Genomic DNA, 24,383 nt, shown 5'->3' on the forward strand with positions numbered 1-24,383 from the left:
TACCGAACCGTGCGCTGCACAGCGGCCAATGATGCGATGATTTGTTTAATGTTGTCGGCACCTCCCAAGAAGCGAAACAGCCCTCCCGCCTTGGTGGTTTGAGATTTTTCGGCTGAATTATTGCTTCCTTACCGCCGATGGAAAAAATAATACCCGCTCACACAAATGCCGACCAACCTCAAGCGAATTGTAAACGCACCGTCGAAACATTCAACCAGCATCATCATAACGATAGCTCAATGGGGTAAAGAATCTCTCCCCAAAAAACGGTGGGGAGGGGCGGGGGGGGGGGGGGGGTGTAGAAATGGCCTGATGCTGTCGTTGAAAGTGATCCTCAACAGAAGCCAAACCGAGCAGATTGAAACGCGCATAGCGGGCTGGAATGGAAAATGCTGCTCGTGCTCGATCGCGAATCCGATCCTTCACTCATGCGAACGACATGGCGCTAATACGTCACTTTCATTGCGGTTATGCTGTGTGTGTGCTTTATTTTTTTATTTTTGGTGAATTCTGTTGGTTTCGGTTCTGCGTGGCCATCCGTGCCGCTTGGTGCTGGTTGATGCAGCCGGATCACTTCATCATCTGGGCAGAGATTCGGGCGGCCATCCAAGCACACACATATGGTTACCATTTGACGGGACTGTCATTTAAATTATCATAAATCGGATCGAATTTCTGTTCCCACTCTGCGCAGGGGCAGGGAACCATCGTGGTAAAAACTCGGACCAACCGAAACGGATGCATATATGCTTCGAGTGTATGTGTGTTTTCTTTTTGTGTTGCTTCACTTGTGCTGTTTTATTATGCATGCCCTAAACTCTACTGCCCAAGCATAAAAAAATAAAGGACCTACCGATTTTTTTTGCCCATTTCAATTGCATGAAAAGTAGCAAACATTTGGTGTTTCGGGTTTGCTTTCCTGGCCTGGCTAAGCTGCCGGTTTTTTGGGTGTGCTTTTGTCCCTTTTTTCCCCCTTTGCACACAAGTGCACTTCAGTTTTGCAAATAAAGCATCACGATCGACGGCAATCGATCCGCAATGGGCAGTGCGCACGGAAGTAGCAAAGACAGCGAAAGATAGAAAATGATGTGGAAGAACCAACAAAGCCTAAAAGTAAAGGCATGAAGGGCAAGAAGAAACGAAAAGTACACACACACACACGCACAGCAAATAAAATCCAAATTATTTTGCCGTCCTGCGGACTGGAAGGATCGTTCGGGAAGAAGGTACGAAGCAGTAAACGAAGGAAGAAAACAAAGCAAAACAGTGCTGAAACGAACAACCCACATGATGGTTGATTGTCAGTGCGAAAGCGTATATGTGTACACGCTTTGCATTGGTAGAAAGAAGTACGGAAATGAGGAAATAAAAATTAATACAAGGAAAAGCGAACGAAAAGATGAGTAAAAGAACCATAAGACCGTCGGGAAGGAAAAAGGAAAGAATAAAACAACACAAAAAAAAAATCATACGAAATTGCACAAAAAAGGCAAAATCAAATTATCAAAAATATAAAATCGAACGAAACGAACTAAGGAAAAGAGAAGGAACGAGCAAGATAATGCTTTAAGTCGAAAAAATAGAAATGAAACATCTTATAGCAGTGGTCGTCAAAGTTCGGTACCGTGTGCAGCTCTTTAGTTTTTTGAGTTTGTAGTTTTTGGTCGATTCGTTTTTACGACTTTTATCACGTATTTTTGCTACAATTGAACTACATTTCTCATTCGTGAGAATAGTTGATAATTACTAGCATTTTTCTCGGGAGCAATGGGGACTAGGGATCATTGATATTGTTTGACTGTCTCTGTTATCTAGGGGTTGTGCCTTACTGCAAGTTTGATAACATATTGCAAGGGTTTACGTCATTACGTCTTCTAAATAATTATTATTTGGAAGGATTAAGCTCCTTGAGATTATGCTTTGATAGGAACAAACATTCCAAGAGTTGGTAATACCTGTTGCCTGTTGTCTGACAGGAGTTACGAACAGGAGATCGACCTTCTATCAATTCGTCAACATTTGTCAGTAGGATATTGTGACAGGCATTTGCACTTGATATACACTCAGAAGCTCGAAAACATACCATTACAATATAAACTTCCGCATACATTGGAACAAGAGTACGTGTTTTTATAAAATATTTATTGAACACAATATTAGAAGATTTTTTTTTGATTTTCTTTATGTGTTTTTTGGCTTCACCTTTGGCGGCAACAACATCGCATAGTTTGAAAAGTCTAAATATTTTTTTGAATTTTTGCGTTACTTACATCATTTTCGTTTTTATTATTAACAAAATGTATGCCTCAAGGGCTGAAAAACGAACTAAACTAAACTTGTAAACTAGGACCAAGCTTAGCTTATCTATTGTATTAATTTAGGACTAAATAGCAGACTTTCCACGCTCAAAAGGTCTGTTTTTGGCTGTAAGTTTGAGATTGCTTTGTCTCTAAGGCATAGACATTGATTTTTATTAATCTAATCCTTCGAATAGTACTAGTAAATTGAATTCCAAGTACAATGTAGGAATTCCAGAACATGGTTTACAGGTCTGTAAAAAAATTTTGATTTAGCCAAAATAAATCGGAATTGAAATCCTTAAGCTTCGAGGAGATGCAATAAAAAACCAATAGAAGTTTTCAAACATAATGATTGTATATTTCCCTATAACTACCAACCTCCTTAAGTACCAAAAATTAGGCTCCTTCCTCCGGAAAGTTTGCTCACCACTGTCTTAAGAGGAAGTTGTTGGTCAAATTACTCCCACCTTATCTTCGCTGCCACTCGCTGCAATGAATTCGCGTCGCAAAGTGCAGCCGCACGATGCAGTCGAATGCAAAACTCGATCCACACATCCACACAATGCCGCTCGTTCTTGGTTGGCTTTGTACCATGGCTACCCCCCAAAAGCGAACGCCAAAGGGAAAAGGACACGCGGGAAGACAATCTGCCGGTCGCCGGAGCGAAGGAAGGAAGAAGGAAAGCTGCGGGAGGATGATTTGATGAGCTGGGCCGTGTACCCAAAAATCGTTCCCTCCTGTGCCACGAGGCTTGCTTCCAACACCCTTCCCAGATCGGAACAAAAAACCGCACGCACACAGACGCGATCGATCGGGCGAGGGTTGGGTTTTTTTTTCCTGAAGCAAAACGATCGAATTCATCAAACGTGGATGGAAAACTCCGAATCGTTACAGGTTTAGGGTGTGTGTTTGTGATTGTTTTTTTTTTTCGGGCCAGCTCAAGATCTTCTCTTTCATCCACAATCGAGGGCAATTTTCGTTCTGCCTTCTCGGAGCCTGCCAGCGATGGCTCCCTTCACGCGAGGGGATGAAACCCCCCCCCATCCCCCTCCCGTCACCATTGCCTGTGTCACTTGGCCCGTTTCAGTTCGCTTCCCTTTTATCCATTTATCTTCGTCTCATCCCGTCCCGTTTGAGTCTTCCGTTTCGTAGTGGGAGAAGGTTTGTTTTGTTCCCTTTTTATGTTGTTGTCTACTAGTGCGTTTTGCGTCTTGCACCTTCTTGCACTGGCGTACGGAAGAGGACGTGTGTGTGTGTGTGTGTGTGTGTATGCATTTCATGGGCACACACATATGATGCCACATGATGTGCCCAGTTCGCAACGGTTCCCGGTGCATCATCATCCCACCGCACCAAGGAACCGACCCATCGGATCCCGTTCTGGATGTGAAATAAATGAAGCCGGCCGCAAGAGGAAGAATACAAGCGAAAACCAAACCCAGTTCGGCGTGCTAAGGAAGCGGACCAGCGAACCAGGGGAAATGAATCTGTCTTTTCTCGAAACGATTCCGTTTTTTTTCCTGTTTCGTTTGCGTATGTTTTTATTCCACCCTTTTTGGTGTCTCCCTAACAGCAGGCTGTGTTTCGCACTGTTCCTGGTTTATTTTTATCCACCCAAAAAAACTAAAAAAAAAAAACCCAAAACGCAACACTTCATTCTGCATGCGAATAGCGCTGCCCGCATTCGCCCATGTTTGTAAACATTATGATTCGTTCGCGTTTGGAGCATCGTCTTTTTGCTCCCTGCCGTACGGGAGTGCACGCAGATTCCGTTGCGGAAACCTCGACTGACCTGGAATTATGGCACATTGCGCGTAAATATAAATATCCCTTCCATCAGACACATCGCATCCTCAGCGTGCAGCAGGTTCATCCCTCAGTGCTGGTGTTTCCTTTATTGTTACGCATGCGAAAGATGAACGTGATGGCCCGAACCGCGCTGCGAGCTAATTGTCATCGGGCGTATTATGGGCTGTGCAGCAAGATCACTCTGCACTGCCTTTAAAGCCGATGCCGATCGGTTGGAATTATTTTTGCACATCGTTGCAAGAATGTACCAGCTTCCCTGCGGGATAGTGCAGATGCTTCCGCCTCGTACTCGTATGCCGGGGACAGAGCATGGCATAAATTATGGGACTCTATTCGTTCGTGTTTGTGTGATGTAATGGGCATAAATTTAGCACCGGGGACACCACAACACTGTCCGTACAACTTCTTTTGTAATATATTAGGCTAGTAGTTCTCTTTTTAATTTCTTTTGAGGGTTGTTTTATTTACTTGGTTGCTTATTTATCGATGCATTGCTCTAAATATTGCCCGACACTAATTGACGGATGGGATAAGCGAATGGTCATTACTCATTGCGCATGTTCCCTTAGAATCATTTTTATTGTTAAACCTTTTCGTTTGTACTTGCTTCATAAAACATCTCCCATTTCAAAATATGTTCCTAACTGACACTTTAGCATAAATCATATTTTCGGATATCGAATGCTATCATCTTCCAAAGGATCGGCTACGGCAAGGAGTTTCCACTCCTAGAAGCAGTTTACGATCGCGACATTAGAAATATTATTTTTCAATCGTTAATACGCGCCTAATAGGATTATGTTTCCTCCCATAAACGGGGGCATTATGTTTATGGGGGTTTCCTGTCTTGTTACTTGAGCCACCGTTCTGGCCGACCTTTACCAACCCTTAACAGCCACTCGCTTCTCCATTAAAGTTTTATTGGCCGGTGTGCTAGGGATGAACCAAACCAAAGGGTCCATCGTTATCGATGCCGGATCATCTAGTACAGTTCGAAGGTTAAACGAACTGCGCATGAAAACTGTGCGTACGAGGCTTTTTTCTTTAGTAAATAAAACCCTATCATTCCCTAGGGTGCGTGGGGAAGCTCTACACACCCGCCGAGGGAATAAGTTCTCGAGGTTCTTATCTTACACCGTACGCAAACAGTGGCCGCGCTGAAGACAAGCCTCCGCCTTGATGGTCCTGACCAGCCTCGCGCAATCGTGTAACGACAGGAACGGACCGTATTGCATCATCTCGCGGCCCGCCGGTGGGGTTTGTTTGTGTGGGGCTCTTACACACAGAGTCACATTCGCGCACACAGAAGCATAATCGCGATTTTAGCTGTTCCATGCTCCGGATATGCTTCGACTGGGGTGGATAAAGCATCTCAACGGAGAGCAAATACACGATAGGGGTTGCATCTCACCATAGTGAGCAGGGCGCGGTGAGAAGGTACGGTTCACTTGCGAGCGAAACGATCAAGTGCGTTCTCACTCGCTCTCATCCGCTTTGCACCGTACGTCACCGTTTCTTTGTTATCCGTGATCGGGGCATTAAAATGTGATGCGTTTTATTCACACCCATACAGATAGACCCCCCGCTACATGCATACAGCACGGTATCGATGAAATCAGATAAACTGTATGCGGTCGCGCGCGGTAGTGTGCGCGCGCGTACAGTGATGTACATGCAAGTAGCCGATAGGATTTGTTGGATGGTGTACGAACGAAGTGAAATACACTCCTAATAACATTAAAAAAATGTTCACTGCCCTAAATTATATTCAAAACAGAAATATTTTAAAAAGAAAGAGTGAAGCGATTTCCGTATGAAATTACTATTCTTATCTGTGTTATTTTTTGTTTTATTTTATGGCTTCAGTCAACAAAGTATTACATAAGCAAATTAGACAAAAAATGTCTATTTTCAATTCAACTGATTGTTTTTATATAACAACATTATATTTAAATAATAACACTAATTCAAAGTGTTTGAATTCATACCAAATTAAATTATAATTTTTACAGAACAGAACCTTAAGTTTAAATATTGTTCATAATTCAAGCACGCCGCACATGTTTCGAGAGCTGCTGTACGCATGTCGCACGATCAGGTTTTGTTTGGTAAAGTGCGCTACCGTGAGATGAAAAGCAGTCATGCAAGCGAGAGCGAGTAGGAAGCCACCACCGCCCCTCCATCTCACTCACACTCGCACTCACTTACGATTTGTTGTTGTGCGTTCTCCCTTGCACACGGTCGATCATGCGAGCATCTTATCTGGTCGCGGTATGTGTGTGTTGCAGCAGAACGCGCTCAAGCAAGCGAAGTGCGACGTTTGCCCGTTCTATCGTTGTGTTGCTTTTTTATCTCTCTGTCTCCCACACGCTCGGGCGGCGTACAGGCTCCCGTGTGTGTTTTTTTTGTTCTTGCTTGCGTGTGAGTGGTGCTTTTTTTTACATCCCTCGCTTCTTGCTGTGTGCGATCGCAGCGACCAGCGCAACTGAATGCAGCAAGCAGAGCAGTGCCGCATTTGTATAGGAGTTGCACAGCGCGTCGGACGCACAACCGGAGAGACAGCGCACCATACCTGGCTGCCTAAGAAGGGACTCAACACAACACAGCTCGCATTTGGACGCCGCATCACCAACGTTACTGCGTGTTCCGTGGGCACAGAGCCAAACAGTGTGTGTGTGTGTGTGTTGCGTAGCCTGTAGAGCCTAGCCTGGTGTTTTGGGGCAGTACCGTCTTCGAAACGTCTTCCAGAAGATTGTGCGAAACGAACCAAACGAAGAACGATCGAATATCGAATGAAAAGCTATGTTGCATGCGTGTTCTAAATCGTGTCTCGTTACGAAACATAACTACCGGTGTGGCAGGTGCCAAGTGTACGCCGAAACGAAAGCCAAGTGAGACGAAAATCTGACCCTTTGACACCTTTCCTCCACGCGAAAAAGGAGGGTGTTAATCGTGCATTGCGTCAGTGTGAAATTGTTACGAGTGTGACCGGAGCCCTAGTGCCGAACCCGCGACCCACTAATAAACATCAATTGAGGGGTGCAACAGCCGCTTGTTGCAAGTGCAATCAACAATTGACAGCAATTGAAAGTGGCCTGCAGGGTGCAACCAGTGCGGATAAGCCAACGTGTACCGTGCGGGACGACTCGCTACCGATGAAGATGCCATTTTTGTCGATCTTTCTCGAGAGTCCTGATTGATATGCGCTTTTGTGCCGTGCGTGAGAATAAGATAGAGCGCGAGAAAAGGTGCAAGATTGTGTGTTTGTGGCAAACGTACTGAACAACACAACCGGTGCAGAAGGTGATTTTTTTTGTGTGTGTTAATCTCAAACATACTACTGCCAATCACCGTGGCCAAAGTGTTACAAGTGTTCAACCTAACGATTCAGTGATTTGAGGGAGACCAAAGACAACGAAAGCGACCCGGGAACAAAAAAAACATCCAACCTCGAAGGTGCTCCCATTTCCAGTGCCGGTGTTGCGTGTAGTTCGTAATGGCCAAACCGTTTATGCTGCCGGAATCCGGCCCAGGCGGAGGATCTTCTTCGTCCGGTGCGGGTCCTCCTTCAAATGCGCCGTCTAGCGCCAACGCGGCTGCTGGCAACACTGCGCCAAGCACTCCCGCTCCGATTGGACCGGGCAGTGCGGCCACTGTGCACGGTTCCGGTGCTCCCGGCCATATACCGTCGGCTCCAATCCCGGTGGTCGGTGCGAACTCGTCCCAGCAGTACCATCTGCAGCAGCTGCACCATCATCACCAGCAGCTGCAGCAGCACTACCAATCCTACCAAGGATCGCACGGGCCGCTGATGACCGTGCCGGGACCATCGATCGGTGGTAGCCTGCCGGTCGAGTCCCACCTGATGCTGCCAATGACACCACCGGCCAGTGGTTTTGCGACAGCCGTCCAGACACCTCAGATGGCACCCGTCAATGAGCAGCTCGTGCAGGCCCTGTACGAGGCCATCTACCGCTGTTCCCTGGGAGGTAAGTGTCCGATCTTGATCCGACGATGCTGTCCTTTAGATTGTTCCCAAACCGTGGTTCGCATCCTCTCGCGACTCAGCTGCGTTGTCCGCGAGGGCGAAACGAATCGTTCGTGCGGTATACGAACGAAAGTGAAAAACAAAGTTGTTTGATTCGCGGCGTGACGAAGCTGTGGGTCGTTGCCTGTTGTCTGTGGTCGATGCGGTGAGACTCAATGTCGACTGATGGATGGTTTGACGATGACGTACTAGCATTGCGCATACCGTGGCAAACGCTTGTTAGATTAGCTCCCGATAATCCGCGGATTGTTGTATGTTGCCACAGATAAGCTTCCGATTAGGAGTGTGTCAAGAGTACTTTTTTTCTGGACTTAAACGTTTGTAAAAAGTCCAATGGGGGCACCCAGAGCTTACTTAATTGGCACAGATAAACCGCAAGTAATGATAAGAAATGTGTGCTGTTCTACATCTAATACCTCAGTTGACTCTAAAAGAAGTTAAAAATTAAAAAGATAAGGAGTTGGGAAATATAGGGAAGTAGTCTTCAGAAATAGACATCAGAACATCCGGAGGGTGAGGTTATTTATTTGGGCGCTTAAACGTGTCATCTATACAAAGACTTTGTTGACTAATGTATACCATCCAGTCTAATAGTTTGTCTTTCCTAAAGAGTTACAAATGAATCGAATATTGTTGAGAGTTAATTCAAAACTTCACTTCAAACTTCAAAAATTCACCAAAAGACCAAAGAATTGTCCTTTTCAGATATTCCGACAGATTTAACTTGCATCATAAACTGTTTCCCTATCTCTATCATCAACATTGAGGTGACTTGTACTAATTAATGCGTAATGCGTGTACATGGAAATTCAATTTCGACACAAAAAAAAACTCCCATTCGATTTCGTAATGCTAAGCAATCGATAAGTGATTACAATTCTCCCCGCTTGCAAGCAACATCTAATCGCTTACCTGCTTCAAATGACGCTCATTACACAACCGTCGGTACTGCTTGGTTCTACCAACATTTTATGAAACCTCGTTTTTACGTCTCGATCCCGGCCCGGCCATCCCAATTGCACGCGCGATGGTGCATCGGGTCCGTGGAACGAATGCATTTTCCATCGCTTCCCCCACCAGAAGCTGGTGGAATTAATCATATTTTGCGTTATTTCTAAATATGCCACCCAAACACGCAAACGGAAGCGCATGTAGTTCCGGTATGTGGGTCGCTTTATGACTGATTGGTTACCGTTCGACCGTTCGATGGTTTGATAAATTAATCATCGAAATGTGTGCGTCTAGGACGCGCGCGTTCCGATGACCGATGGTAATTTTGGGTGATAGTTTTATTTGTCCTCCGTGTGACTGCCATCCCTCCATCCCCCACCCCATCTGGAGGCGTAATCGGATTTTTACGAGTCCGCCGGACTCGCTGCTTTAAGTGATTAGAGTTGCAATAATGGTACCGTTCCCCAATGCAAACACACCGCACCGCTGTCTGGCCGTGTAAGATGCAAATCCGTCCGCTAAACGAAAGCGGGGGAGGGGTTGTAACGAATGGGTTTTGCGAGCTTCAAGCTCCATTCAACCAGTTCACACTGGATGGTGATGCGTGACGGGGGGGCTAGCTAAGGGTGGGGGCGGGTGTACTACGTACCACACTCACACACCAAGCTCATAATATGCTAATTTATTCGCCTTTGTCCTGCCCGCGTACAGGATCAGTTTCATTCTGGCTTCTAGCTGGTCGTGTGATGTTTTACGACTAATTTAACGTTGCGCTTGCGTGCCCGTGTTCACGCGCGAAAGCCCGGGGTTGGAAAAGGCATCACAACATCATCATACCCGTTACATAAATATTTATATTAGCCTATCAATCTTCTATTAACTAATTGAACACTCGACGACTTTTTGTGCTCGATGTGACGTCGCGCAGGCGCCCCGTGCCAGGCGGGCATTTTTGGGACGGTTTTTGGAGCTGTTTTCGTTGCTTGCTCCGGTAATTCGAATTTTGTTCCCCGCCCGGCCGAAGCAGCATTTTGTTTCGTGTTTTACGATCGTTTCTGAAAGGACGGCGAATGTGTTGAAGGCTGTCCTGTACGGTTTGCTCGCCATTGGCCTTAAGGGAACGATTTTTTATAGCTCTTTTATCGCTCCCTTCAAGAGTTTGGTGCGTCTTGCATTTCTGAGGGGTTCACGAGTGTCATTAAGCCACCCGTTACGGTGTCTTTTGTTTCCGTTACGATCTGGCGCATGTCAAAAGCTTACGGAACACCAATGCCGGTGTCGGCCACGGTGGGGTTATCGCGTCTAACAGCGATAGATCGGATTACGCTCTGCTAGCGCACCAACACAGCAACCTGCCGTCGAGCTGTCTGTCTTTCGATTGTAACGCATGCGGTAACGCTGGTGCGGGCACCATTTTCAAGGCTAACCGGCATCGATCAGGTTTTTGCAAAACATAACTTTGTATACCTGCGCACACCAGAACTCCGCACCCAAGAACTGGATGCATTTTCTTTCCTTCCTTCCGGAGTGTGTGTTGCATTTCCCATTTGCATTTCCCGTGCCGTAATCGCCCCGTCGTAGACGAGTTGATGGAAATTAATTTTCGATAACCATACGGGTCGAGATGACGTAAAATGGCTCGCTTTGTTGCAGTCCGGTGCACTTACCCCACCCTCGACCACGTGCCGGACGGTGGCGTCGGGTCGGTCTACGGCTTTGTTTGCGCTCCGCATGCATGTTGCGAAATCGAATCGCAAACGCGAAGTGTCGACGGTAACGCCCCCGGTTGATGGTCGATGACGCTCGCGATCTCAAGTGGAATGTCGCAGGGTTACTGTTAAACGCGGTTGAAAGTGAAGAACCGTTTGCTATGGTGGCTGCAACGGAAGCGTGTTCTGTTTGCTTCCGTGTGGAATGAGCGGTCGGAAGTGTTTTTTTGTTTGTGGTTTGAATTTTAAAGTGCTTGTGGAATTTCGGCTGAAAGGAAGATTCTTAAGGTCAGCAAAGTGATCCAATATCATTAGGAATGGCTTAATGGTGGACCTTGACCTGCAGCAAAAAGAGTAAATTTGTGGACAAACTTCAAGTGGCTAATATAAGCTGCAAGATCGCCACAACCGAATCTCACTGCTAGACTCATGATTTGCCTCCTGCCGTTCTTTATTCTGCGCACAATAAATGACTCAAAAGCGTACGGCAAATTCCTGACCCAATGCCAGCAACCCACCCAAAGAGGTTGAGGTTGGTTGTTTTGGGAGAAAATAAACATGAATATACATATTCATGTCGAGCGGAGTTCGATAAACAAACCGATTGGCGAGCGCAATGCAAACAAAAAAGCAAAACCACACTGCACACAGAATCAATCATCCAGCATCGAACCGAGTCAGTCGGTCAGACTGTTGCGCGAGACAAATTTGCTTGCCGGTTCCCGGTGGGGGAACGTTTCAGTCATCGTGTGCCCCCGGGTTTGGCACACGCCCGGCAAGATCCGGTGCCAACAAGTCCGCCGGCGAGTTCGCTACTCGCGCTACTTGGCTAAACATTGCGTGCGGTGAAAGGAGAAAATATTTATTTACGTTTGTTCCATCCATCCGTCCATCTGCGATCAAGGGTATCGTGATGTTCTGGTGCAAAATGTGCTGTTACGGTGCTGTGTGCGCATCGGTTTCGCCTGCTCCTTTGTGAATTGTATCGGAACGTTCCCTAGCGACAAGTGTCATGGGCCGGGAGTAAACGGATGCTTCGGCGTTGAAGATTAATGATTCAATCAAGACACAGCATGATCGGTACAAAAGAGCAAAGAGGACGATGTTTTCTTCTAATATTTGCTTTGGGATCTTCGGTTTTGCTTCGGTTTTTTTTTTTGCTGTTGTTTGCATTGAATATTCTATTCTTTAATACCAACACATCTTGAGCTGGGTGCTCGTGGGGATGGACCAAAAAAAAAATGGGAAAAGAATTACATCCTCCGTTAACAAAAATCCCTCGGTCAGATAATGTATTGGAATATGCCAAAATGTATACACCCAACCATCGAGAACGCATCGATCCGCATCATCTGCACCGTAGAACGTAAAGCATGATTGAAGGGATTTTCCCCGGAAATGCCTCGGTCCCGTGTCTTGCTGTCACTCATCGGTTTTGGACGTATGGCTATTTGTTTTTGTTTTTGCATGTTCAACGTTCTTCAACACCCCTTCGGCTGGGTGTGAAATGTGAGCCATTAGTTTAGATTTGTTCCTGGTCGGTGTAAGATGGTGCGGTGGCCTGCACAAGAGACTCGAGGGCAAACCTTCTGCACTCTCCCGTACGGGAATGGCTTTCGTGCGTGACGGCGAGAAAGGAAAACAAATCAATAACTAGATGCTGTATGTAGCGACACACCAAACTACATGGCTGCCGGAAGGGGGGGGGAGGTTCTTCACACCACCGCGTGGAGCCAGAAAGTTAAATTTTAATGATTTTCATTCATTACCAAAGCTTCGTCAGCCGCGGCGACATGGTTGTTTAGCGTTGATGAGGTGCGGGAAATGGGATTTAAAAGACACGCTCGTGATCAATTGTTGTTTCTTCACGGTGACATTGGTGAGTGGTCGGGTCGGGTAAAGCAGATCCCGCAGGCGTTGTTTTTCGCCTTCGCACATTACGATAATTAACGCATAAATTATCTAAGAAAAGCAACAAATTGATCTGTTTATAACGAGCGTGTGCCGGTGAGCGCAACAAATGGGTCCTCCCGTCCATATGAACCCCTTTTTCTCAGACAACCCCCGTGTGATTGGGTGTGTGTGTGGGGGGGAAATCAATTCGTGCAACGGTCAATTTAAATTAACAACAAGCACACGAGTCCCGATTGCTACCGAGGCGTGGCGATCTGCTGCCTCGACGTTGTAGCTGTAAATGAATACGTTAATTTCCATCCCATCACCCAGCACAAAGACATCTCTCATCGCTTCTTCGAGCACTAATCCATTCCTGTGTGAGGGCACGTACACCGCATCACAGGACGCTAATCGATTTCTCACAAACACACACACAGACACTTCGTGCCAAGAAGGAAGAGAAAAGTCTCACCAGAAAATGGTTCCAAAAAATTCAATTTCCAGCTCCATTGAGTGTCGAAAATGTAATCGTTCCCTGGTTTTCCATGCACCGGAGTGTGGAAGCTTTCCGAAGCCGGTGAGTCCCTCCCTTGCCTCTGTTTTCCGCTCGTGCATCCGAACGGGCTTCGGTTTGTAGTGGTTTCGAAGGAAACGAAAACTTACACCGTCACCGTGTCAAAATTTCGTCTACGAAATCAAGCAATCATCGTTGGTTCTGTGCGGATGCTGCGTCATTCCGATGGCGAGGAAAGTGTAGCCGGGCACGTTCTGCCGCGTATACTAAGAACCGGTGTAACGCAAAACCGAGCCCCCTTTAGCAACCTGTACCATTCCATTTTTCCCGTTGCAGTTTTGGCAGGCTCAAACTTACAAGTTCACTGGTTCCATTTAAAGAGTTTAGTCGATTCTTTACCGAAGACTATTCTGCTCACGCTTTCAGCTCGAAAAACTCATTTACCGGTCGATGTTCACCTTTCCCTGCGTTGCAGAGAGCGCGGTGAAAAACATGCCTACGTCATGTTATACTTTTCCTTTAACGTATCTTCACAAACACCCGCCTTGGGGGTGAAATAAATTCTGCCTCCGTTTGGTTAATATTTTCAATTTTTAAGCTCACTGCACTAGTTCGATGCAGCCTCGTTGTTATGGGAGCAAGTTGAAACGAACGGCACGTGCACGTGAGTCAGAAAGCTGTTGCAAGCTCATCTCACCCCTGTTCTTCGAGGTGTTCGCAAATGAGCAGGAAAAACTGCTCACTGATGAGCGTCGCCGCTCACACGCTGCCATCGTACTTTCATCGAGCAAAGACAAGGGACTTGCATCGCGCACAAGCGACAAGACTTGGCTGTTGTTCTTGGACAAACATCTTCTGGACCTGTCGTATCTTCTACCCCCGTTTTGCTTCCTCCCCTCACGATTCGATCCCCAACTACCCAACTGTGACTCATCTCTTGTCGAGTGACGCGCGTGTTTCATTGCTACGTTCCCGATCCAAGCCCTGTTCCCCGATCGACGCTAAAGATCGTTCGATTTAGTTTCCTGCACTCTCGATGAACTTTAGTTTTTTTTCCCACCGATGCACCCCCCCCCCCCCCCCCCCCCCCTCCCCCTCAAGACCCCCGAGGTTCATGCGCTACATTGCACCTTATTGTGCATGCACTGCTTATTGCGTTGTTCTGTGGCGATGGCGATCTAGTGGAGTGGTTTGTTTTTTTATTACTCATCGCTCCTCTGCTCAGCTTCCAATCGGTCCAGCGTACAGGTTTTGCCAAACGGGGAAAAAGGAATGATTCTTTTTTATTTTTTGAGCCACCTTTTTACGAGTGGTATGAGATGGGTGGAATGCGAAAAATTAAGCGTCCATCTTTATGCGCGCCGGAATAAATTAAACACTCAAATCTGTCCGGCCATGTGCACCGGGGGCTGCCCTTTCACCATGGTGAATCTGCACCACAGCAAAGCCGGGCGAACAGCCAGCACCAGCTCGTCGGTTCGGATTATCAACTCGTTGGCCGGCAGTGGGGTATGAATCACTTCAAACCGACGGTACTGGGAGCGACGGCAATCAATACAACGGTGCCGATTTGATCCACACATCCGCTTTTTTTGTTTCCCTGCACCGGTCGAAGGTACATCAAAACACGCAAAGCTAGCCGCGTTCCGCACGCCAATAACACCAACAAAAGACACATTTATTGCACTACCGCTCCTGCCAGTGCATCTGGCGAGCAAATCTGGAAAGATGTTGCAATGAAGCGTAAAATTAACAAATGATGGCACCTTGAAGTGAGGGCGAGGGACTTGGGCTAAGGGCACCCTTTTCTGGCAATAAAGCGCGTGCGATGTACGGCTTGTTTCCCACGAGTTCGATTAGCATTGACCGTGCTGCTGGTAGAAAGGGTGAAATATTTGTGTGCAATAAATTTAATTTTACAGCACCGCAAGAAATGCCGCCCGAAAGCTGTTTAACGCTCGCACGTTCTAATTGCTAAGCGGGAAGAACGGTTCTCGCGCAGCCCGGACACCTCTTAACCGGTTCGGACGTCAACCACCAATAATCGCTCAAACAAACATCATCTCCGTGGGCGCTCGAATGTAACCTTCACGCATCCGTGCACTTGCACTTGAAACGTTAACGGCGGAGAAATGGCGTACACTATGGACGAGTCACCCACGGCGTGCCGGGTGCCGTACGAGGCGGCCAATGTCAATGCAATTGCGCTTATCTGGCCAACGCCAGCCCGCACTCAGCACCATTGCCCACACCGGCACGGCCGTGTCGGTGCTAATTAAAACGCACCCGCGGCCAACCGTTGCAATGGAAGTGCATTTTGCGAACGGCGATACCGTCGGGGTACGGTTATCTTAATTAATTTCTATGCCCGGTGGAGGATGTGTTAATGACCGGCCGGCCATAAAAGGAATTCTTTTGTCCACGGTTCGTTGGGACAGTGGTTTTATGTGGTTCGGGTTTGCAACGGTCGAAGCAAGGTGCGAGAATTCTTCCAGCAGATTTAAACTATATTTGTGAAGTGAGGGAAATCGGCAAAAGCAGTTCAAGAATGATCTTTTCCTCCAGAGGAATAGTTGTGAAGTCGGCCATTTTTGGTTTTTGCATATATTATGAAGAATGGATTTATTCAACAATTAAAGAGTGGAGCAAGTACTTGCATGATTTATTACCATTGCTCACCGCTAATTAGCTGGCAGTATAGCACCACACCGAGGCGAATACGTCGTTCCATATGCGTGCGGACTGGGGATCAAACAAAGGATCAATCAGTCATTTGCTAAAGCTTCTGTCGGTTCCACATTTACCTTTTCCATCGCGTCACAAACAGCCCTAATCTACTGCGAACTACCCGGTTTTTGACGAGTGATTAGTGCGGATTTCCTTCGCATAGTGTGACCGGTCAGCGAAAACCATTCTCACACACCGAGAACCCACGTTCCCATGTTAAGCTTTCGATGGCTGGTGGAATGCGTTCATGCGTCAGCATGCCAGCCCAGAAACTTCCGCATTTCCATGGCCATTCGTGGCTAATCCTTCGGCAGCCAATGCCTAAACTGATCGAACCCGCCATTTGACGCCATGCTAACGCCATCGGGGTCCGGTAACGGTGTTTCCCTTCACGCGGCCAAACATGCCAAGCACCATAAACAACCGAACATAACCCGCGCTCGGACGTACGCGTGCATGGATCGAACTTGACATTGACAACTCTTTCTATGCTGCGGCCACCCCAGCACGGGTCACTCACGCCGTGGCACTATCGTGGATGTGCGGCATCGTGTGTTTTTTTTTTTTAATTCAGCGCTGTTGTACGAAGCGCAATATCTCCACCTTGAAGATCAATCAGTCGGGTGCATCCTTACATGGTGTCGGGTGCATGGTGTGGTATCCATTTTTGCCTCTGTTTCGATCGTTGCCATCGGTGCACGCTTATCGGATCGGTTTGTTGCACCGTTAATGGCGGTGTAAAAACCGTTTTAATTAACCAACATGGTGCGATCGGGTGATGTTGGTGCCGTTCCATGTGTCCCCGAAAAAGGGGTCCGTGCGGACGTCCGTTTCAAGATTCGTTTCGACCTCAAACACTTGACCCGCAGTGACCCTGTTGCCTCCACCATTGGAGACAATCCTTCCGTGACAGATTTAAAGGGTTCATTAGTGGAGTGCAGTTAGATATTCGTTCGTAGGTAAGGGTAAGGTAAGGTAAGGTGATCTTGCCGGCTGGTTATGTTGGTGATTCACGGTATGAAGCGTGAATCATAAGCTACGTGTGGTCGGAGTTTATAGTGTGGGCATCGTTTGACTGCGGTGCTTTCCCAAAGAAGCGTAGCCTTGTCTAGTTTTTGGACAACATGAAACAACTCCAGAGCAATCCTTCACATTTTTAAATCACGTCAATTTAATTTTGACGCAAGTTGTCAACGAAAACTCCAAACTTATTTGTTCTTTGGACCATTCTTGTTTGTTTTCTTACATCTTCAAAAAGCTTTAATTTAATGCACATTTGTTCCTTCAATCGCATAAAAGTTTAATGGCAATCGTTCGACTTTAAAGATCGCTGCACAACATACAGACAGTCGGAAGTGAATGCTGCATTAACATCAGTTGCATCAGCGCACCAAGTGCAGTACACTTTAAACAGGACGCAATCAAACAGAAAGGACCGTGCTCGGGTGGCAAATATGATTCACCCCGATGGATGCGCTGCGGACGGTGGTTGCATCAATTATTTACAGTTGCCAGCACGTAGCAACAACCACACGGTACATCAACCCCTTGACACCGCGACACCCGCCCCCACACCTACCTCCACCATCAACAAAGCAAGAAAACGCATGCAACCATCGGAAGGGAAACCAATCTTCTAATGCTTCCGGTACGCCTGTCCAGGCGTCAGTCCGTCTGATCGGGCCGCGTTGGGCAGCCAGCTCTTCGAACAGGCGTAAATGATGTGGTGGATGCTACGAGGCTTGCATTCAGCGAACATGTTAATTACCTAATTAATTGCCACCCTTTTGCGGAGGGAGGTGGCTACCGAATGCAGTGATAAGAAGAGGTCTCGCGCGTAGGAATCCTTGGGGAAATACAGCTTCTGCTCGACAATTCACGCAGCAACACAGCATCACGCGCCAGGTTTAAGGTGTTAAATCATATTTAACGAGCGTCCATCGAGTTCGGGCCAGCACACTTCCACCCGGTTGGCCACATCCGCATCGTCGTGAAATCGAGCGGGTTAGGTGAATTATGACACCGTGGGCATCGGTTCGATTAGCAAAATGAAGTCCGCACGGTTGGGCACTTTGAGTCAGTAAACAAAGCTCACACCGGGGGCGGCAACATAGCGGAAGAACCTGCCTGCGGAAGGGGTCAGGAAATGACAATTTAAACGGTGCATGATCTATGACCGAAGCGCGACTCGGACGAATCGAACCGAGAATTAAACCACCACTTGCATGTATGCGTGTGTGTGTGTGTGGAAATATGACTCACAGTGACTCCGTTCGCGGTTTGCCTACACGCTGCGCCACGCTGCAGACCATCTCCCTTCAACCCGACCCGAGCACCATCCACCACGATTGGAAGTAACACTTGCACCGTTGCGTTGGTTCCGCACTAACGTTTCTTTGTTGCACCGGTTTGTCGGTTTTGGTGAGGAATTTGTTCATTTTTTCTCTCTCTCCGCCGCTCTGCAGTGCCCCAGCGACTTTATCCGCCACGGGCTGTGTTGGGTGCCGTACCGGTTGCTGCGGTGGAACTATTTTTCCGCACAACTAGGCTCGGAACACCCGGTTAAACACTCGGCGGATCGTTTGCGTGGTGCGCAAAGTTAATTGTGGAACCCACCACAAAGCAAAGCGTTTTCGATTCCCCCGTCTTTTTTAACACCCCATTTTTTGATAGCCGTACCGCAAGGGCTGCTAGTCGTGCGGGGATTCGTGTACACGCGGTGAAATAACACAACCCGTTGTGATAGTTGCTGGAATGGATAAACTGCACCGTATGCAGCTTAGAATGGACGGATAGGCTGTGTTAGAGCTTCCAAAAACAATGCTTAACGTGAGTGGTCTAACCACTGTTGAATTATTACTGCAGGGAAACGCTTCGTTTTGCTTACTGGACTTTATTAGAGTTGAGATATTTACTCGTCGATATAACGAGGAAGAAATTAACTACGCTTTGCTTTATTTTTGATTTGTTTTCAAAACATTTTGTTTAATGATGGACTCTGAACCATTATGAACTATGTCCAATTGGAATTTTGTTTTGTTATTATAATTGTACTATTAATCAAAGATCGATCGACAAAGATCGAACTATGCTTATCCAGTCCGATCTCCGGCAGCCCTGTATTACCATACGGTGGCGGTGGCAAATAATTGAATTATTTGCTGTTCCTCTTTTACATAAATGATGCATGTGATGTGCTCTCTTTTACAATTGCTAGCTCTACTAGTTAAGACACCTGGAGAATGTTAAAACATATTGTATCATTTAAAAAAAATGTTGTATAAAAAAATTTTAATTGTTGTATCATTGTAAAAAGGTTGAAAACTTACTCGTAGGCCACACCTGACCTGGGCAGTAGTAATTGATCACAGAAACAGAACACTAGTTGTAAAAGTTGAGTAGTTCAAAGACTTTGAAGATCTTCTTTTCTTCTTCTTTTTCTTCTTCTTCTTCATTCTCTTGCTTGCTGATTAGATGTATTTGACCTCTTAGCTGGAAAGTCAGTCAGTTAAATTTAAATATTTTAATATTATATAATAAATATTTTAATATTAATATTATTAAATATCATGCAATATACTTTAATATTAGATTATATTGCAGTTCAGATATACTGTATCTAAACGGCTCAAATTATGGCTCTTTTGTTTAGAGCCCATCCATGAGCACAAAGATAACAGATTATGATAATTCAAAACTTGGCGAAACCTAAACAATTTACCCCATAAAAACTGCTTTCATGGTACTTTCCTAAAATTATGATAAAAAATCAAAGGGACCAAATTTAACATCTCGACAATTAAGAATATTCAGTGAGCCTTGAAGTAGAACATACCTGTAAGTTTAATGCCGTGACAAGCATTCAAGCTTACTTTGACTTTACTCTACGTACTAGCGACTTGAAGGACTATGTTCATGGAGAACTAACTATCGGATAGAATTGAAATATGTATCCTGGTACTCTCGAAAAGTCTGCTTTGCATATGGGAAACAAGTTTTTTCATCAAGAAACAATAATAACCATCGAACCGCACGTGTAATCAATGGCAGCACTAAAAATAACCCATAACCTTAATCGAACGTTATTAGCATACTGCAATCCACCCATGATTGATGAGCATACGGTACAAATTGGAAAACATGCTTGGAGATGATACATTTCGATTAAAGAGCTTGCAAAAAAAAATATCGAACGAAGGTTTGATAAATACGTATCCAATCGTTGCCATTCCATTACTAACCATCATTGCTGCATGCATCGGTCCATCTAAATGCGCACTGACCGAGTCCAGTGGTAATAGTGTAAAGCTTTGGCTGATATCATTTTTACCACTTCATCGCAGCAATGATAAGCAATAAACATTTCGCATCCCATCACTCCGGATGGAACAGAATTTCGTAGGAATCGATCAATTTCGTACGGTTAATCGTTTGCTTTACCCACAACAGGGTGCGGAGATGTATTATTTATGCTGCTTGCATTCGTTCTCAATGCTGGTAGAAAAAGTCCCGTACCATTCAATCGGCTGTTGCTAATCGGTTTGGGTTTCCTCAGCGGTCAGCAACTAGTCAGCGGGAATGATTGGTTATGGTTAAAGCGTAGTCTTGCCATGGGCACTAGTTGAAGCGCATAGAATTGGGCCTTATTGATGCTTTGTACCCCGTTGGTTAAAGATGTGCAGAATCGTGGATTTTATCGTACCAAAGAACACACAGCCAGCGGCGAAGCGAAGAAAGCGAACAAATCTGGCACGAGCCATGAAATAAAAGATGTTATCGCGGGGTCGGGAGAAAGGTGCGTTTGTAACTAAAGGGGAGGCATTAAAGTGCCCAACGCGAGGCGGGAGCTATGATTCATTTATTTATTTCTTTCTTTCACTATGGAAGTTGCTCACCTACCTGTCGAATAGACGACATCGAATCGGATTGATTGTTGCTGCACTCACTGCTGAAGGGTGGGAAGGTATTTACAAAAAACCGAGCAAGCGACGAACCTTCCATAACCGCAACACCAGTAGCTCAATTTATGTTAAAACATGTTTATTCCGTTTGCGTTTTTTTGTTTTTATCTCCTTCACCCGCGTTCTCACGCGTGCCCAACGAGTTGCTGAAGGTTCAGAAGCGCGCGCGTGTGTGTGTGTGTGTGCACGCTTGTTGGTTTCTTCTTCTTGTTTATCTTTTTGTTTTTCTTACCATTTTCCATTCGGTTCGAATGTTGCTTTCGGTCGGACGATTTATCTTGTTCATTGCTTACTTTGCCACGGTTGCCACCCAGGCCCGGCCACCGTCGGGAGGCTCTTTCACCTGAACCAGCTCAAAACTCACGGATCGCATCATCGCCGGCCGATTTATTCTTGGTTCTTTCACTTCTGCACGTCCTACGCTACGCAAATCTCACAGCGATGGGTTTTATTTTTCCTGCTGGTGGTTGCTTTCTCGCAAGCGCAAAACGGTAGCCGATATCATGATCGGTAAGCTACCCAATAGGCCAACCCCCCTGGGAGGTTGCGTACCGCGAGTGGGAAAGATAATGGACGATGGCCGTCCCGTGGAGCGGCCGTTCTTCCCGCACGCTTGGTGGAGCCCTGTCCACCGCGGTGTGTATAAACGGCGCTGTACAGACGGCCGACGATTATCAACCGTCGTGGATGGATAATCATCGCAAAAGCTTCGGCAGCGTACTGCGGCAAGAAACGTCTACAAGAACGAATTGTGGCGATGGATTGGATATGGTGTAGAAGAGAAGAAAAAAAAAACACAAGCGGAAAGCAAAGATCCAGATGCTGCCCGACACAAAAGATTCGCTGTTGAATGCTGAAGAACGAATGCAGAAGCTGCTACCGTTGGGGCTGCTGGCTACCATCGAAAAAGGGATTTAATGTACATATTTTTTCTTATAATGCTGCTCACCTTTTGCCACCCGGTTATACCCCCCCTTTTGTTCCGACGCATAATGATTCATGCTGCGAACATGACGCTCGTTGGCAGGTTCATATCCATGAAGCCTGCCGAACGAAACGTCATTAGTGGGAAGCGAGCATGAAATTGAATTCTGCGAACTATGCGAGTTTTGGAGTACTTTTTTTTTGGTTTTGTTTCTGGATCAGAAAACCATATCGACAGCCCAAAGAGATAAGTTTCACCAGACTAAGCAGGTTTCAGGGAGTATGGGTAGAAAGGGACCTTGTAGGAAACTCAAACCATATCTGCTTTCATCACGCACATCTTGGTTTCAATCACGGGCAGATGAATTCAATAATAACCAAGAACAGATGTTACAGACATGCTGACATTCGTGAGGGGCAGGTAGGGTGGATGCCAAACTTTGAAGCAGTAAAATACGTTCATGTAGCTTTTGCTCCTTAATCCGAAGAAGATCTCCCCTAACCTTCAACTCCCAGTGAAGATGGGAATTATCCAACTGATGGGCGTGATGAAGAAGCACGTGCCAATTGTACCTTTTAGAAAGGAATGATCTGGTACGATCAGACATATCGGAAACCCGGTGGAATTGCAATTGAATTGAGCTGATGTAAATGCTTTGGATAGATCAACTACTTTTCCTGCTTTTCCTTTCCTTTCCCTTCTCGATGCAAACGGTCCCATTTGTGCAAAGAGCTTAATTGCAATGTAAAACATCTACATCCACTCAACAGAGCAGATTTTGCCACACAAAAAAAAATCATCTACATGTGCACCATTAGTCACGCATCGCACACTGTCCCGCGTTCGTTGCCTAATCATCCAAAGGACCACAACAAAACCAACGAACGGTACCGGTGGAATGTGTCATCCGACAAACAGGTTCTCTGATTCGGCCTGGTGCTTTGGACTCTTTTAAAAGTAACGAAGTCGGAAAGGTGTGACTCACTGCACCGAGTGCAAACAGACGCATCCAGGCGAAAGCAAACAGACGGACGAAACAAAACGAAATGTTAATCCCAAACCCCGCGCCGTGGGGTAGGTTAGTGACCATACACACAGCCACCGTCTAGTGGGGCTGTATGATGGATCCCCTATCTGGCGAATGTGATGGGCACGGCTAATGTTTCGCATCGCTTACTTTTCACACTGCCAAACGCGGCACCATTATTTGTGCGCATGTTGAGTAAGATCAGTAATTTTAGGTAAATAAAGGCAGACAATGGCGATCCCTAACATTAATCCCGCGTGTCAATGGAAGCAATGGAAGCACCTCATCCGTGTCATTGCCATGCCGCTATAAATGACTTTAAAGGGATTAAGCTTTATTGCGCTTCTTGCCGTACACCGCATGGCTCAGGTCCTTTGATGGGGCTGATCGTGAGTAAAATGGTTGAAATAACAGACAGCACGCGCCAGCAAGCACTGCGTATTGAGCTATCGCGCAAAGCACGAATCCTTGGTGAAATGTTTCCGGGTGACCATTCACGCCGCTTCACCCAAAAACGGTCACCCCGAGGTCTCGGAGACAATCCTTTAAAAGGATCATTAAAAATGATGCCCATTCTTGGCGCGCACCATCCCATTGGCGGGTGGCTGGGTGGAAGATAATAATTAAAGCGATAGTATTATTCGCTTCGCAGCGCGCGGTCATGCACCTGGGGACGCGCTTTTCCTTCCGGCCCATCGGGTGTGGGAAGAATTTTCCAAGAAGCAACCTCCCCTCCGAACGCTTTCATTCTGGCCGACACCACACTTTCGATTATTTAATTACCCACCCATGCTCCAAATGCTTGACGAACCCGGGGTTTTGTTCCAACGCTTCGCCACCAGCATCGGTCATTAAATTAGCTAAGAAAATGTTTCCTTTTCTGTGTCCGTCCAACACCGAGCATCTTGCCTTCGTTCTGTGGTCATAATTGTGCGGTAAATCCGCTTCTTTTGTCGTTTTTGTTTCGTTCGTTGTTTTTGTTTCGTTCGCTTTTGCGCTTCGAGTGGAGCTGGGTGCACCGAATTAAATGTCCGTTTCGCGTGCGTTCGACGAGTCGTTCGTGTCGCCAAGTGCATCGACCGTGCGTTGGAGTTACTGTTTTTTTTTGCGCGCGTTTTTCTTTCGCTTTCGTGGTTGGATGAACGGAAGTGAGCTGTGTTATAGTGTAATTTGTGCCCGTTGGGATCTCGTGGGACAATTAAGGTGGGTTATTTAATTTTGTAACGCAGCGCAGCTGGTGTACTGTTGAATAATTGTTGATTTTGTCGAGCGTCGGTTGAAGAAATCCTTCTTGAGATGATAATTTATTATTCATGGACTGATGGAAACAAAAACGCGTTCCGTTTGGGTTTTCCATAAAGCCTTTTCCTTATCTCATTTCCATTTCGTTTCTGTTCCGACCATTGTTACGTCAACGGTTTGCGGGTGCGTTGTCTGAAAATTGATACGGCCTGTTTCACTGACACGATTCTAGCTGATGAGTGATGGTTTCGATAGCACCTTGATTTGCCTTGCA

The 24,383-nt window shown here is 46.3% G+C and overlaps 1 protein-coding gene across 1 annotated transcript in view; it reads left to right on the forward strand.

The window, feature by feature from the left end:
- The first annotated feature begins 7,605 nt into the window (after positions 1–7,605).
- LOC128709164 (serine/arginine repetitive matrix protein 2) overlaps positions 7,606–24,383 on the forward strand; it is a 59,397-nt gene continuing 42,619 nt past the window's right edge. Inside the window, exon 1 of the mRNA XM_053804148.1 lies at positions 7,606–8,098. Within this exon, the coding sequence (XP_053660123.1) occupies positions 7,606–8,098 (493 nt within the window). The remainder of the gene's footprint in view (positions 8,099–24,383) is intronic.

The sequence above is a fragment of the Anopheles marshallii genome, chromosome 2 (assembly GCF_943734725.1).
Source record: "Anopheles marshallii chromosome 2, idAnoMarsDA_429_01, whole genome shotgun sequence".
Lineage (NCBI taxonomy): Eukaryota > Metazoa > Arthropoda > Insecta > Diptera > Culicidae > Anopheles > Anopheles marshallii.